General features: G+C 34.1%; 1 protein-coding gene across 1 annotated transcript in view; it reads right to left on the bottom strand.

The window, feature by feature from the left end:
- Positions 1-17,722, bottom strand: part of LOC142332136 (protein Fe65 homolog) — a 211,097-nt gene that overhangs the window by 59,083 nt on the left and 134,292 nt on the right. Inside the window, exons 5-8 of the mRNA XM_075378391.1 lie at positions 15,576-15,802; positions 14,236-14,345; positions 8,523-8,644; positions 3,714-3,912 (exon numbers count right to left, since the gene is read on the bottom strand). Of these exons, the coding sequence (XP_075234506.1) occupies positions 3,714-3,912; positions 8,523-8,644; positions 14,236-14,345; positions 15,576-15,802 (658 nt within the window). The remainder of the gene's footprint in view (positions 1-3,713; positions 3,913-8,522; positions 8,645-14,235; positions 14,346-15,575; positions 15,803-17,722) is intronic.

Genomic DNA, 17,722 nt, shown 5'->3' with positions numbered 1-17,722 from the left:
CAAAATCTACTCTTCTCCTCATCCCACCTTGGGCAAATGTAGAAAGTGTGGTGTGGGTAATCAAGTTCCCCACAAAACACACAATTGGAAAAGCTCCTCCTTTTAATTCTCCACAAATAGTTCCAAATTCCTTGTGACCAGAGAGAAATTGGGACATATAATAATTCACATCCCCATGCCGCCTCTCCAAGCTCCTTTCTCTGTTCTCCCCCAAGCCACCTGCCATTCTTACAGTAGAAGCCTGCATCTCCTCTTGACATTCCTTACACACTTGTTTGTGTTTTTCAGTCAGAAGGTAAATTAGGGGTGCCCCAGCCAACACTCCTGCCACTTCCATGGATACTATACTATATGCTGAGGATATCCCAGTGCTGCACGGTGCTGGAGTGTGGCAAGCCGTCATGTTTTTCTGTTTGGCTAAAGCCCTAAATTAAGCTTGCATAGCATACAATAAAATTGCTGTTGCCACTGTCATCAGCAATCGTTGTTTTTCCACTCATGGACCCCAGTTCATGGCCATCAATCTACTCAAGGAGTTAATAGTTTTTTCTGCCTTGTTGGAAACTCCTTGTTAAATGCTTATTAAATAACCCAGACTGCTCTATTCAAATAGCCAGATATTTCATATGAGGCATCATACTGATTCTCATACCCTCGACATTAAAGCTGACTCGTCTTATCTTCCATCTACCAATGATTACCACTACCTGGGTCTTTTGCGGTGCTGATTCTAGGCTTTTTGATTTTAGCCAGGTGCTCAGCCATCTTATTGATGTATGAGCTTTCTCTTCAACATCATCTTCTGTAGATCCAGTTATTAACATAGCTAAATCATAAGCATACGCAACTAATGAAACTTCTTCTTGAAACCTCAGTCTCAGCACACTATCAAAAGTGATGATCCACAACAGGGAGCTTAATGCAGACCCCTGCGGAACACCACTCTGCATGAAAAATCTCACCTCGCCTTCTTTAGTGTTGGCAATGAGTTCTCTCCTGTATAAAAAGTCTGAAATTGTTGCTCTTAAGTAGTCGCTAATTCCTTTTTTCTGCAGCGCTTCCATAACTATTGTCCATGGTACGCTAACAAAATTGTTTTTTACGTATAGGAGGACCAAAAAGTGGGATCTTCCTGGTCCTCCGAGTTCCCTTTCTGCATGTATCAGTTCATTCAACTACTTTCCTGAGCGTGTCAACAATGGATCTCCCTCTAATAAAAACAAATTCTGACTGAGAGAGACCCACCTCGCTACACTCAGTTCTTCCTCAATCATTTCAGAAAGAATCCTTTCGTACAGTTTATCCAATGTTGGGGGGCAAAAAAATTGGGCAATAAGCTGGATTCCTCCCCACACGTGACTACTTGGGGATGAGGGCTAGTCATCCCTGTTTCCAAGAATATGCCAGGAATCTACTACTCCAATGTCTTATTTGAGCATCTGGTATGATCCATGGATGGACTTCAGCAATGTTTTTGAGGATTACTGTCACTTCAAACTTTTGTATTATTTTCATTAGTTATAAATTTCAAAGTAAAATCAGAATTATTGATTACCAGATAATCTAATTTTCTTGTAAATATTAAGAATTACAAACGTGTGTTTTGTGTCTTCTGTGTTTTGTATTTTGTAAAAAAATATTGTAAATATTAACAATTACAGGATGAACAATTTAAACCCCTACTGACTAAACACAGTTGCGGCACGTAATAATTTATGAATGAAATGAATAGATGAAAATGTAAATTAAATTAAGTTTTTACTTTAGCAAAAGTTTACCTTTTTACCATATTTTTACAAAAAATGTTCAAAGTAAGCATCCTGCAGTGATGAAATTTTGTGCTTGAGTGATCATATTGAGTCATCTGACGTCAAACGTTGTTGTCAATGTCGTTAATTTCTAGTTGAATTTTCACATTTAGTTCATTGATAGTGTGGGGATTCAATTCATAAACTCTAACCTTCAAATAGTCCTGAAGGAAAAAATCACAACTAGACAAATTTGGGGAATGTGGGAGATCAGATCTGATCTTTGTTGACAGTTTGTACTTCTGTAAATGCAACATACACGTGGGCTAGTGAATCGTTTGATATGTAATATGTTGTTACATCTTGTTGAAAGAAGCCGTACTTTTTCACAATCGGTAAACACACTTTTGTATTGCTAGTCTGGTCAAAAAATATTGGCCCCACTATATGATTACCAGAGACAGCAAACTGTACTGTGATTTATCATTGTGAAGTGGATGCTCAAATTTCCAGTAAGGATTTTCAGCGATCAAATATCTATCTGGTTTTGTGTGAATTAACATGTCCAGATAAATTAAACCATGCCTCATTTGACATGAATTACAGCATCAGGTTTATCTGTCTCTGATAATATTTTTTGAGAAGTCAGTCACAATTTTTAAGACATTTGGTTTGTCTGTTCACTTAAGTTGTTTCACAGGGTTTACACGATACAGTTTTATATTTACATCAGAAAAAGTGTTAAATCAAAAAGTTAAAAGTGTTAAATTTACAAAAGAAAAGTGTGTAACTTAAGATATGTAACTTACACCACTCTGTTGCACAACTTTCATATAAATTATTTTGGGCTGAAAATTCCAAACCAAAGAAATTCTCCTTTGAATATTGGCTATGATCTCTGGAGTCCTAATGAAAGATCTATTTCATTTTGTGTTTGAAACTGAACTGTTTTACGTTATTTTTTTAACTCGATCATGTAGGCTACGTTTTGCTTGAATACTAGCATTTAGAAATTTTTCTGTGAATATCTGATGCATTTTCTTGAAAGGATCCAGAATGTAATAATTTTCCACTATAGTAACCCTTTCCTCGATCGAATAAGTCATTTTAAAAAAACACAAATGCTAAGAATGAAATTATACTACACTAAAGCATGAACAGTTTACAACTGACAACAATAGATGAGAGTAGTAACATGCACAACCAATACTGGTGCTGTTGGTTTGTTAATATTCAACCAATAAATTAGTTGTGCTAATTTAATTCCATGTAAAACACAGATATGGAAATCTCTGCAAAAGTACTTAACATGACAAGAAAATACTAAGCACAGTAAATGGAAAAATTAATTTTAAAAAATAAATGTATAATAATACTAGTTATAACTATTACCAACTATAGTAACAGTGATGGTGATCAGGAAACAAACATTACTCAATTGAGAAATTTTAAAATGAGTACATATAATTGTAGTTGTGGATTGAAATTGTTGCTGCTATTACCACATTATCTGAAGTAAAAGATAAATATGATTATCAATACAAATGTTCCAAAATATGTTAAACTATACTTACATAACAGATCCCTTAATAATTGTTCAAAATTGCCACCAAAATAAAATTTAAATTTATTTTTCATTAAACTGTACAGAGTAATTTAAGAGACTAATTAAAAAAATAGTAAAAATCTAAATGAGAATAAAAAGTTCTAATTTTCTTGACTGGATGTACAAAAGTTGATGCGATTCAAATTAACCATTATTGAGTAACTAAAGGTGCAGATCATATAATTAAAACAATAGACCCGATAAGATTTTAACTTTAATTCCATACTTATTCTATTTTTTTACATTAATGTAGCAATCTGAAATTCCACTAAATCTTTCTTGAAAATTATATAAAAAATAAACATATTCTTCAGCCAAACTATTCATAAATCAAATAGAAAACATAATCATATACTTACATCGCCCCAACGTCCAACATTATCAATGAGATCATTACGGCCAAGAGATAAGTCAACGATGCATTTATTAACAGCTTTGCTACTGCGTTCTGGCGTTAAGTCTTCTTCTGCTATTTCAACCCAACCTAATGACCGAACTGCAAATCTTATCGGCCGTTCCTTATATTCTGGTTCTGCCCTGGCTGGGTAACTCCGTCTCCTAATTAATTGTAACAAAAAAACAACTTTAAATATTAAATACATAAATAATCATTTTAACAAACGAGAAAAAATTCTTTGAAAGACAGGTATGGATTTATAATTTTTTAAATTGTATCTAAAAACAAGTTATAAGTATGAAAAATGTACACATAACTTCAATTAAGTCAAGTAACAGAGAACATATTTTGGTTATGAAGGTGTTGACAGAAAGGATAAGTTCAAGCGTACTTTTCTTTACAATCTTCTGCTTGACTTCCACCATATTACATGAAAACAAACATGTGTTAATTTTTAAAGTCAGAAAGTTTAGGAACTAGAACTACATTTTTGAGATATATATAATATGAGCATAATGAATAAAATGTGTTAACTTTCTACATATCCTTTTGAAGATTTTCAGAAAGCATGTTTACAGATAAGTCACAAGTAGTTTATTACTTTAAAAAAGTGTAACTACATTTTATCACGACGATCAATAAATCAAATAAAAAGGTTTGGAACATTTAGCTAATTAATTGCTGTTAAGCATCTACGAAGAAGATTTTGTATAGAACAATAATTTATACAGAAGTTTTCAATAATGTTGTTTAGGATTTAAAAAATTTATTTCAAATTACCGACAAATTTTCAAGAGTAAAATTTATGGGAGAAAGTGTTTACAGGATTAAGACAAGGAGATGGAGCTCTACTTCTCTTTAACATAATTTTAGACGAAACCATGAAAATTTGGAAATCTAAGATTTAATAAAAATAAAACAGATTTTAAAATCTATTTTACTCATGAATAAACAGCATTACAGATGTTATTGAAAAAACTGAATTTTTCTTTAACAAACAAAATTTACCACTTTTTTAACAGAAAATGGAAAAAAGTTAACAGTTTTAATTACCAATGAGAAATAATTCAACATAATCAAAAAAGCTGATGAAATTTAGGCAAATAAAATGGAAAATGCATCCAAGCTAGCACATTGTATTTATAACAAAAGATTTATATCAATTAACATAAAATTAAGGAATAACTCTGTGAAAAAGCCAGAAACTTTGTTTGCATCTGAATGTTTAACTCTACATAAAGCCGGACAAATAGAAAAAATTATGAAAAAAAATAGAAAGAAAAATCCTAAGCAAAAAAATCAAAGATGGGATTTGATTATTAAAATCTAACGATGAAGTTTACAAAAACAAAAATATTTAACTAAGTATTAAAAAGCAAAGATTATGTTTTACAGAAACATTTTCTGAATGAATAATAATGAATTAATAAAAAAATTTTGACTTTTATAGCAGCAAATAATTAAACTGAACTGGCTCTTATAAATTGAAAAAATTCTGGAAGAATTAAATATTTCTGATGATGTTATTTTAAAGAGATTTATTTAGAAAAAGGTTTATAATTTTGAATTCCGAAAATTTGAAAGAAAGAAAAGAAACATCACAGAAGAATACTGTCAAAGATTAAGAATTAGAACATCAGAAATGCAAAGAAAACATTGGAATAAGATATCGTTAATATGGTCTGTATTTGGCCATAAAAAAATTACTAGGCCTGAGACCATAACAAGATGGTAAGAAAGTGGTTACACATCACACACTGATATGAGATTCTTGTTCCAGCTTAAACTTTTGCTAACACTGATGTGTCCATATTCTTACTACAGCAATGATATACTTTTTACACTGGCGATATCATGTAGCATTAATACTTTTAATGAATACTGGTTGGTAGAGTTATTTTTAATACAACTATACAAAAAAGAAAGCTAATGATATGAAGTTGAAGTTTGGTAACACTGATAAGTGTAACAAAGTGATGGCTTCAGTAAAACATGTTACTCCATTAAATAGTTTTTTGCAAATTTATTTAGCAAAGATTAAAGACTGTACAAATTAAAACTTTTTTTGTCAACTGAGGTACTCCTGTTCTAAAAAAGCTTTCTCCTGAAACAAAATGTTTTCATGTATGTAATGGTACTTTAATAGAAATTTAAGAAGCAGAATGAGACATATTTGGTTAGTAATGTTTGGATGCTAAGTTTATTTACCGATCAAACAGTGAGATTCTATTTTAACTTTCCGGCAATTAGTCTGTCAATATGTGACATAGTTATGACAAAATATGTTTTTCAATTTTTATAAAATGTTTTAGAAAGCTTCCTTGTTATTAGACAGAACAAAGTACGTGTAAAAATTTTACATGAAATTTTCCATTTAAAAATGGAGGCTACTATTTTTCTTTGACTTAATGGAGAGATGTAGGTGAGGGGAAATTTCCATTGCAGAGCCAGTAACAGTTTGCTCCTAACAAAGATTTACTTGTAATTGTAACATCACCCACCAATTCCAGATTTGTTTCTTATACACTACAGTTCAGAGTGGCTGGGAAGTCACTGTACCCATAAAGTTAATGAAAAATATCAGTTAGGATATGTATTTGGAATGTACGTATTTACGTTGAGGTTGATTGGTAACAGTTTTTTACGTCACACACTCTGAGTAAGACAGTTGTACTAAAATGGCTGACACAAGTAGTTACAGCATTGAGGAGCGGTTAGTGATAAGTGTATAGGTTCATGAACGACAACATACGAATCAAACAATGAAGCTAATTAGTGATATGTTTTGGCAATGATTTAATAAGCTGCCACCATGAAAAGCAACAATGCTGGCTTGGGAAAAACGTGTGTTTGAATTAGGAAGTGTTAAAGGTAGGCCACGGAGTGGACGAAAGTTAACATGGTTAGAAACATGTGCTGCTGTTGCAGTTTCCAACGGTCAGCTGAACTTCATACACCACAGATGACAATGCAAGACCATATAAAAGACTCGAAAGTTAGGCTATTTTGTCTAATGTTCATCAATTAACTGTTAGATGCAGACATGGAATGTCACTCTGCATCCTGCTGGGCTTTATTAGAAAAATTTCCTGCTGCAGCGCACCATGGAAAGGTGATTTTTACTGATAAATGTGCAATCTATCGCAGTTTGTGTGCCAGAAAACACATTTCTGGCACACATTTGGGCAAAAGAAAATCCTTATTACGTGATAGAGTCAAGAAGAAATCTACCACACATCATGATACAGGCTGGAATGACAGCTCGTCATTTGTTTGGTCCTTATTTTTTGATGGACCAGTGAATGCACAAATTTATTTAGAGATGTTGGAGGCACAGTTAATACCAATCACAGCTTCAAGAGAAGAATCTCATGGAATGAGTATGGTTGTAGCAGGATAGAGCACCTGCACATTTTGCTCTATGCGTTTCTGAATGAAAAATTTCCAGGACATCAGATTGGCCCGGTATCCAGGATCACTAGCTCTGTTATCATGGCCACCATGAAGTCCTGATCTCACCATATCAGACAAGTGTGATGCTGTCAGGGATGCCTTCTGTAACCTAACATTAGAAATACTCTATCGCATATATCATAGAGAAAATGGCAACATATAGAATTGTGAGTGCAACATAAGAGCATACACAAAGACCTACTGGCCCATTAAAATTAATACTATGTATCTCAAGTGAGTAAATAAAATAATTCATTATTATATTGCATATTTTTTATTTATAATTCATTACAAATTTTTAGTTTTGACTTCAGGGGGTACAGTGACTTCCTGGTCACTCAGTACAATCTCCATGCCAGTACTTCAGCCTTGTGAGGAATATGTGTTATCAAATTTTCACACTTCAAGAGTCAACACAGTCTTGCTACACTGTTCATTTAAAAAACATTTACACTAAAATACATCTCACATTACTTCTACCTGAACATAGTCTTAACATATTTCATTAATTTCTAACAGTTTTTCAAATTATTCTATATTAAAAATAAAACAAAATATTCTACAGTCTAGATAGTTTAAATTAGTATACTGTTTATTACAATTAAAAATGTAAACTTTAAGCAGCATACTAAAATGTTGGTTGGGACATGTTTTTTCTCTGTGTATTTCTTAAATGTTGACAATAAATGCTGGAATAATGTGTTTTCTTTTTGTAACATTTTGAATGCAAGGTAATGTGCTACTTTTCTTGATTTATCACATTTTTTATAACTGATGACAATAATTTCACGCTCTTCAGAATGAATTATCTTGTTACTTTTCCAAGAAGATATTTTAAATTAAAATGTAATAATAACAAAAACATACAATTTACATTAATAAAAAAATAAAATGTTCATCTAAAATTAATAATGCAACATAAAAATATAAAGAGCATTTACATACCAATCAATACAGTATGATACACAACAAATAGAATTAAATAATAAATACTTCTATATTACTGATGATTAATGTTTTCCAGAATTGAGATATTAAAAAATGCATGATGAATTCAATTGTATTTCCTTCCTGCTCTATCAGACAAGAGGACTCAAGAATTGGCACAGGTATAGTAATCACTATTTATGTTCAGTACAAAAGGAGAACAATCTACTAATCATAGAAGAACTAGTTAATATCATTTACTACAGAAATGAATAAAATCAACAAACAATTTGTGCTTTACTCAAACATTATTTGATAGTGTTAATTGGTGGAACAATACGTTAATTATTTTAATTTAAAAACTACTAACACATTTAATAAAAAAACCTACTTTAATGCCAGTTCTTCTTTACGCTCTTCTTTTTTTTTCCCATCAAGTTCTTCAAGAGCTGAACTAGTATTCGATCTAGTAACGAGGCTCACGACACCAGTCTGTTGGTAATTTGTTAATGCCTGTAATAAAATATAACTATTCATAAAAAGAATTAAAAAAAAAAAACATTTTTAGACATAGAGAATATTCTCTACATATTTTTTTAATAGACAGAGAATATATTCTACCTAGAGATATGTCTTCTGTAATGGTTGAGGACTCTGTCTCCCTCACAATATGTAGTTATAAAATTCACTATGACTCCTCTCTGGGACAGTGTGACTCTTTCTCTTTGTCAATTCTGAGGGCTGTGTCTTACTGAAGTCTCCATTACCGGTTTTCACTCTTCCTGGTGGCCCGATCAAGAAAATTCTGATGTTTTTGTTCTGGAAGAGCTCTGAGCCAATCTCAGTTGTTGTACAAAAATCAGCGTCGGCAATGAATCAGCAGTGACCGGGAGTGGCTGGTGCCAAATTTTCCACACCATCTGTGGAAGACAGTCGCACTGTTGTCGTGTGTGCAGCTGGTAAGTCTTATGCAGACTTGTTGCAAACTATGAAGACCTCAGTTACAAAGCAGGAAGCTGGGGATGTTCTTTCATTGCATTGAGACAGAATTGATGAGTTGTACGTACAAATCAAGGGCTCGACTAAGGTCGAGCAGTTTATGACCATGATGAGGGATAGAGCCGTAGGACTCCAAGTCGATCTGAGGTCCCAAGAAGATAGACGAGCAGTGGTATACATTGATGTGGACACCACTGAGGCAGAAGCAAAGAAATCCACAGTGGATCTAATTGATGAAAATGAAGAGTATAAACACACATCCATGCGGCCTGCTTTCGGTGAAACTAGGAACGCGACTGTTGTCACCTCTTTTCGATCGACCCTTAAACTAGTTGTGGGGCGTATCAGAATCGGGTGGGTTCTTTGCAGGGCCTACATACGAGATGATGCATATAGATGTTTTAGATGTTGGGGTTCCAGGCACAGAAATGCTGAGTGCCACGAGCCCAAAAGAACTGACCTATGTTTTAACTGCGGCAGCAAAGGCCATAAGATTAAAGAATGCAGGGAACCGAAGAAATGTCTAGATTGCAGCAGCTTTGAACTTGCACCGGAGGCAGGACATGCGACTCTTGTGATGATTAAGTTAATCCTCACAAATGCCAATCATTGCTTGCTCTCCCACGACCTAGTGGTGGAGCTGGCAAGAAAACAAGGGGTGGATGTACTAGAACTATAGAACCACCCAACAAATACGCAGCTGCGAGGGGTGACTGATGCGCTGATGCCAACAGACATAGCCACCAAGAACATTAGTGGATGACTGGGTTGGCAACTATTGGCTTGTGAGCAGAGCATAGTAGCGATCGAGATGGCTGACACCGTCATCATGGGGGCCTATATTTCTTCAAATTGTGATCTACAGGAGTATGGTGATTTCATAACCAGGCTACACAGAACCTTCATCAGGTCTGCTAAGAGAGCCATTCTTAAAGCGGTTTTAACTGTAAGGCAGTTATGGCGGGCAGCTTGTATGCAAACAGACGAGGAGAGATTCTGGCGGACTTCTTACTTTCCACAGGTTTATACTGTGTTAAAGATGCTACCCCTATATTATGGCCAGGGGTCATTCTTCAGTCCAAGACCTCACGATTTTGGACAGCCGGTGGGACCATGATCTGGAAGGTATTCTATGAGACCACCAGTGATCACCTGGGTACATATCTCAAGATAAAAGATGCCTCTTTCTTAACTGTAGATAAAATGTTGCCAACTAGGCTCTCACAGTGACAAACCGAGATTGTGATAGATAATGTCTCCAGGATTGCCAATGATAATCGGCTTACACCTGATTTTCTTCAAGAAGTTATTTGTTGGGAGATGACTTGGTTTGCGATAGGAGGTACAAGCCCGCATACTGATGGTCACTGAAAATTACTGAGATGTGCCAGGTCCTTCAGCATAGCAGATGGCAGATGCAAAGACGCAGGCCGAATGGAGAGGCTTATGAAGCCACAGCACAGTATTACCTGGTTAATCAGAGAGATCTGAATTAAGATGTTAAACAAGCTAAGGAGAGCTGGAGAAAGCTTTGCACGACCTGGATAATGACCCGTGGGGACAGGCATATCAGATTGTGATGAAGAGGCTTGGAAGGTGTCTGCCCATCCTCACGGAGGAAGACATGACTGGCAGATAATCAGGATTTTTTCTTGTCTGGAGCAGGAAGTCTCCAAGATTATTGACTGTGATAGAAAGTGGTTTACACTGGACGAGGTTTCGGCAGCAATTCTCAGACTGAGATTAGCAAACCTCAGGTCCCAATGGGATTCCTGCTGCTGTACTTAAGGGTCTGCTTAGAAAAGTGCCTCGAGAGATGGCAGATGTTGTCACCTACGGCCTGGAAAACCAAAATTCCTGAACTGCTGGCAGGAGTCCCATCAGGTCCTTCTCCCGAATGCCAGGAGGGAGGATGCACCTGTACAGTTTTGCCCTCTCTGTCTCATTAACAACATGGGCAAGATATTAGAGCGAATGCTAGCATCTCGTCTTGTGGAGGAGTTGGTGGTGGGCACTGGCATCCATGCCAACCAATTTGGGTTCTGGCGCGAACAGGCAATATCGAAGGTAATCAACTGGGCTTCCGTGGTTTGTGGCGGAGCATGGAGGTATTCCCATGTTCACACTACTTGATGTCAAAAACTCAATTGGGACTTTACCATGGGATGCAGTAATGACGACCCTTCGGGGAGAAGGCATCAATCTCTATTTGCTACAACAAATATGGGAATACCTAAGCATATGCGAACGTTCTTGTTAGAAGCCAAACTGAGCAGGAGTTGGAGGTGAGTGGAAATGCTGCAGTAGTAGCCATAAACACATGGGTAGATGACCATGGCCTCATGTTTCTGCCGGAGAAATGCAAATATACAATTTTGGCTGGCAGTTGGTGCATCAAATCTATAAATCTTAGATTGTGTGGGCAACTATTTCGAATTAAGAGTACCATTAAATATCTGGGCATTAAAATAGATGAAGCTTACCATTTCAGCGAGCATGTCAAGAACGAACTGTGGTGAAAGGGCTGAAAGGATGTTGAAGGCTCTTAACCTGCTAATGACGTCACAGTCACTGAGAGTTGCTAAGAGAATACTAATAATAATTGCAGTTACTTCAGCAATATTGTATATGCTGCCTCTGTTTGGACACCAGCAATAAACGTTCAGAGGAATCTGATCAGGTTGAGGCAGATACACCATATGACAAGTGAGCGGTTGAGACATGTAAGCTGGTAGTGTGTGGCACAGTGCTTAGTTTGCTCACACTGCTAGGTAAGCTCTAGGAGCTATGTTAGGAGACTGGTCAGTCACTAAACTGTTCAAGGCTCAGTTGCTGTTTGTGGCACAGACATTCTTATGCTTTAGGGCGACCAAATGGGGTGGTGGTAGGAGAAATGCCAAACAAACCAACACTGTATGACGCTACTGGATGTCATTTCTGCTTATAGAACAGTTTCTTATGATTCGGCTTGTATTCTAGCAGCGTTCCCTCCAGTGGACCTGCAGATAGGGTTGACATCGGTGTGGACCAAGAGATTGGTCTCCAACCTGGATAGTATGGTATGGTAGAAGACACAGGGAGACCAACCATCAGACCATGCAGCTGTTTACAGCACATGGTAATTTTGAAGCAAATCTACACCGAATTGGCTGGCATAATCCTCCCCGATGCATGTATAGCAAACTGGATGATACTGCTAAGCACACTTTATTCCACCGCACTGAGTGGATGATCAGTGCATGAAGGCAGGCATAACAGGTTTCAATTCGGAAGAACTAGTGGAGTACATGCTCGCATCAACCAACAACTGGATAAAAATAACTCATTTAGAGAAAAAAAAAATTTACCTGGACTTTTATAAGTGGAAATGGTAAAGGGGTTTATAGCAAATGTAAAAAAAATAAATGCAGGGATGGTGGAGGGTTAATTTGCTGGGGGTTGAAAAGAGGTGAAAAATGGGTATTATTGAGATTTCTGGTGAAAGTTGACATCAAAAAAATTTGTGGTTATTTAAGACACAGAAAGGTACATTGTCACAAAATTTCATCAAAATTAAATTATTTTTGAGGAAATGAAAAATAAAAACGAAAAAAAATAAAGATTTTTCTCAGAAATTTTGCGGTTATGTTAAAAACTGACCTCTACAAAAGTTGTAGATTTTTGCATGATCTACAACTTTTGCATTGAAAAATTTTTTTTTCAATCCCAACCCACCCAAATTGCCCCTCCACCACCTTTGCTCACGAATTTATTTTTTTATGTTTATTATAAGCCCCTTTACCATTTCCACTTATAAAAATCCAAGTAACAATTTTTTTTTCTCTAAGTGTAATTTGGTTGGACGGACTATTTGACTAATTATATTACACATTCTTGTTTATGATCCCAATTGTTCAAATTCAGGTTATTAACCCCACTCTTGATTGAAATCGCCCAAATACATCATCAAAGTGATACATATTAATATAATGGAATTATCTAATCCAACTTCAAGAAAAATTCAGAAATAACAAAAAAGAAAAAAAAGAGTTTTTTGCTTCCATCTCTTTATGGGGGTTTGAATAAGGTCGACAACCATAAGAAAATATGTTAGCTACCTAAGGGGTATTAAATTATGTATACGAACAAATTTTCCTACACTTTTATTAAAATGTTGAGATAAGGGATCCATGAAATATGTACCACCCTGTCCCCTAGACTGAAAAATGTTATTTATATAGACTAAATGTTATTTTATTTATATTTTTAATTTACAGATTGAACAAAATTCTTCATAATTTTTTTTTATGTATACTTCAATATAATAGATTTTGATATGATTAATGTTTTAAATACTCCTTTATTGTTCAGTAAGGATCATCTCATGGAACATGACATACATGATAACATATCCTTATCCGAACTCACAATGAGTTGAATTAGGTTTACAGAAAAAAAAAAATACTTACAAAAAAGTACTAATGATTTGGAATTACAACACAAAACAAAATCCTACTGGAAAACAGATTTGTATAACAATTGATATTAAATTAGGCTAAAGGCAAAAAAGTTGTATTTGATCAACCATACCGAGGTCGTTTCCCCAGGTAATTTTTTTTTTTACAAATGATATTTCCCTAAAATATTACTATAAGAAGGTCCAAGTCTACTTGTTGTCAGATTGCCAGAGTCTCCATCAATTTTTTATGACCTTTTAGATTCTTATTATAAAATAACATCTATACAAAATGTAGATACAGACTTATAAGTACTGTTTTTATTTTTTATAATCGCACCTAATTCTACTTTTAACTCAGGTTGTTTCATCTGATTTGATTAGAGAAAGCAACATTATTTATAAAGACATTATCACCGGTATACGTTTAAACTACTTTATACTTTGATGAGAGCTTGTTTCCTTTTATAAATGCATTTACCTGTCAACGCCTACACATTTATATGTGAATGAACACTACAATATTGTCCAGCCCACTTATCTTTTACTTCCTCTTCTAATTGACATCAGTAAATGACAGGATTGATTGATAAAAAGATAATATTTTAGAATACAATATTTTATTTTGTAATTAATTTTATTAATAGTTTAAAATATTGTAATTAATCACATTTTCAGCATCTTTGACTAGAGGTGTCCTCGGTTCATTTAATGTAGATTCTGGAGGATTCCTTTGAATAGTTCCACTTTTAATATGCCAGTAATAAGGTCCATCGTTATCTGTAACATACATATTATAAAATCAATGAGCAACATCTAAGAATTATTTAATTAAATTAATTATTCTCTATATAAAAACAAACCTTCACTTTAAAAGATGAAATACTGAAAAATTTATACTAAAATATACATATTGTAGCTATATTTTGCTTTCAGTATAGTACTTTTACTAAAATGAAATACAACAGTGTCCTCTAAACTGTAAAACTAAATAAATGAAAATTTATCTATATTTTATGTAAAAAAAAAAAGGAGTGACAAACAATTCGAATAAATTTATGTAATTCATGCTGATAAATGTACAGAAACAAACAGTGTTTTGTACAGCGCTAGAAAGTAAAAAATATTTAACCTTTGAAGGCTGATTTACAATTCTTAAAAAAACATGACAAAATGAAATTCAAAGATCTCATCACTGCTTTAAAATATATTTCAGTCGTCCCTTGTATTTATCTAGATGGATATGATTACTCTTTTTTGGGGTGAATTTTCTGAAACTGCAACTAAATATAAATATTTTTTATGCAACAATTTGATTGAAACTTTCAATATTGAACTCTACTTAAGCAAGGTTGATATTGTGGTATGCATTTCCAAAGTTTGTTTCTATTTATCTCACAAATGTGGATAATTAGATAATATTTTTAGTAATTGCTGGTGTAAAGATTACACAATACGTATAATTTAACCTTTTTTTTTTTTTGCCATTATGTTCACATTTTAAGTTTGTGGAAACTTGATATTGTTTGACTGAAATGATCTACAAGTTTCTTTACTTCCTTCACCTAAATGCATATGGCTTATTAATGCATTTACTTTCACTGTGAAAAAAGTAGTAATAATACAATGAATTATTGAAACATTCAATTTTTTTATTTCACAACATTTGCTATCATACTGGGGAATAAAGTTTAGCTGATCAATAAGTTGACATCAAGGTCCAGTGTATGATTCTAAGTGATTATACAGGTGAAAATAAAAAATTTAACCAGGGTACAACAAACCAAATTATAAAATAATAAAAAGTAATAACAAAGATTATTATCAGAATGAAATGTAATTGATCCTTAAAGGTGCTGTTTTGTGGCAGAAATATGAAAATGGTATGATTAAACCTAAGGGATGTGAAATTTAAAAACCGTTTCATTTAAATGTTTCTGTTCAAATACTGGTGTATAGTACATACATTTAATAATATTTTAGCATACTAATAATCCGTAAATTAATTACCTTCATGTTTTTCCCAACCGGCTGGTAGATCTTCCTCCTCGTCATCATCGTCGATAGGTGATGTAGATTCAACAGGAGCGGATTCAGGCAGTTTTGGTGAAGGAGGTGGTGATCTTCTTTTAACTGGTACAGCGTAGAGATCATTATTCAATTGTCCAGTGATATGCGGTATGGTGTTAATCTTATTACTTTCTTGTTGCTGCTGCAATTGTTGTTTATCATACAGACTGCAAACAATAAATAAATATGATTTTTAATTATGAGTAAAGGCACTGCAGGACAATATACAAGAGGTTATCTGTAAAGTAAAGACCATTTCATTGTAAGTAATTTCATTGTAATTTATTCTAAAAACTTTATAAATATTTTTTATTTCTCTTTAAACTACATATCTTATAGTACTTCTCTATATAATTGCCACATGAATTAAAGACATTTATCGTAGTGATACACCAGCTTCAATATACCCTCATCGTATTCTTCTGCTGCCAGTCCATTTAGCCACTGATTAACAACATTTTTAAGTTCATCGTTACCCGTGAATTGCTTACCAGTCAAAAATTATTTCAATTTCCCAAACAAAAGATAATCAGAAGGAGCTAAGAAAGGACTATTTGGTGGGATCATAAATTTCCCATCCAAATGTTCTCAGTAAATCATGTGTCGGACCCGCAACATGTGGACGTGCAACAGGATGACGCCCATGTCACTGATTTTGAATGGCGCGCCGTAACTTACTTGTTAAATCAGAACATTTTTATCAACAGATGTAACACCTAGGATGAAGGCTGCTGTAATAATTTTATATAAAAACACTTCTTTTACAAGATGAAGTATATAGGCTAGATGGAAGATGAAGTTAAGTGCAGTTAACAGAATCATTAAATTGAAAAATGAAATCGGTTTAGTACCACCTAGCAAAAGAAAAAAACAACCAATTCACGAGATGATCCATTTTTAATAAGAAAAAGTACGGTAGATCCTCCATAAAACAGGTGTGAGTTTCAAAAAATTTAGAGACCAGAATTAAAGAATATGACTAAATGGTTTGTTGGAGGACTCATAAACTAATAAAAAAACAACTTTTAACAATGGCAATGTTGAAAAAAAAAACTAACAACTAGAATCGACTACAAAATATACAGTTTGGACTCAAGAAGAATGCGTTCATAATTAACAAAACTTCAGCTCAATGGATCTGTTGTGCTTCAGAGAGAGCTCGTAAGGTATTTAACAGGTCTGGGATTCGTCAGACTGTGAATTCCAATAAAAATCTGCGCCATGTATAAGAACCTGAACATGTTCTCTTTCTTTTTTTCCTGTTTAGCCTCCGGTAATTACCTTTCAGATAATACTTCAGAGGATGAATAAGGATGATGATATGTATGAGTGCAAATGAAGTGTATTCTTGTACAGTCTCAGTTCGACCATTCCTGAGATGTGTGGTTAATCGAACCCAACCACCAAAGAGAACACCGGGTATCCACGATCTTGTATTCAAATCGGTGTAAAAATAATTGACTTTACTAAGACTTCCAGAACGCTGGAACTCTCAACTTCCAAATCAGCTGATTTGGGAACACCACTAGACCAACCCGGTGGGCGAGCATGTTCTCTTTAGAAGATCATTTCATCATTTACACAGGTGCAGATCCACGATACAGAGATTCATAAAATGTAAATTATTTTTCAACTCGATGCCCAACAGCATCAAAATGTTAATTAAATATAAAGGATGATTATATAAATTCATAAGTTATTTTATTCGTTTTGTTACCGTAAAGAAGTAAATCATTTATATTACAAAAATAATCTTGTTTCAATTAACTTGCATTAAAATGTTCTACACGTTGATTCCCAGTTATAGCCTATTTTATAAACAGCAATGAATCTTGCAAAACCTAAAAAATGCCAAGGACCAGACAAGGATTTGATTCCAGGATCTTCTAGATGAAAGCTAAAAATGTGTAAATCTTTATCAAAATAATGAATTCATTCGATCAAAAATGGATAGAAGATAATTACAAGAAAAATTTCTGTAGGCCATCTCAAGCTAAGTTTAGGTAGACTTCCTGAAATCATTTAATTAATACTAAATGACAACAAATTATAACTTAATAATAAAGTAACTAATAATAGCTGAAGGA

This window comes from Lycorma delicatula, chromosome 11 (genome assembly GCF_047948215.1).
Source record: "Lycorma delicatula isolate Av1 chromosome 11, ASM4794821v1, whole genome shotgun sequence".
NCBI classification, from domain to species: Eukaryota; Metazoa; Arthropoda; class Insecta; order Hemiptera; family Fulgoridae; genus Lycorma; species Lycorma delicatula.
This window is presented reverse-complemented; position numbering and strand designations above follow the sequence as displayed.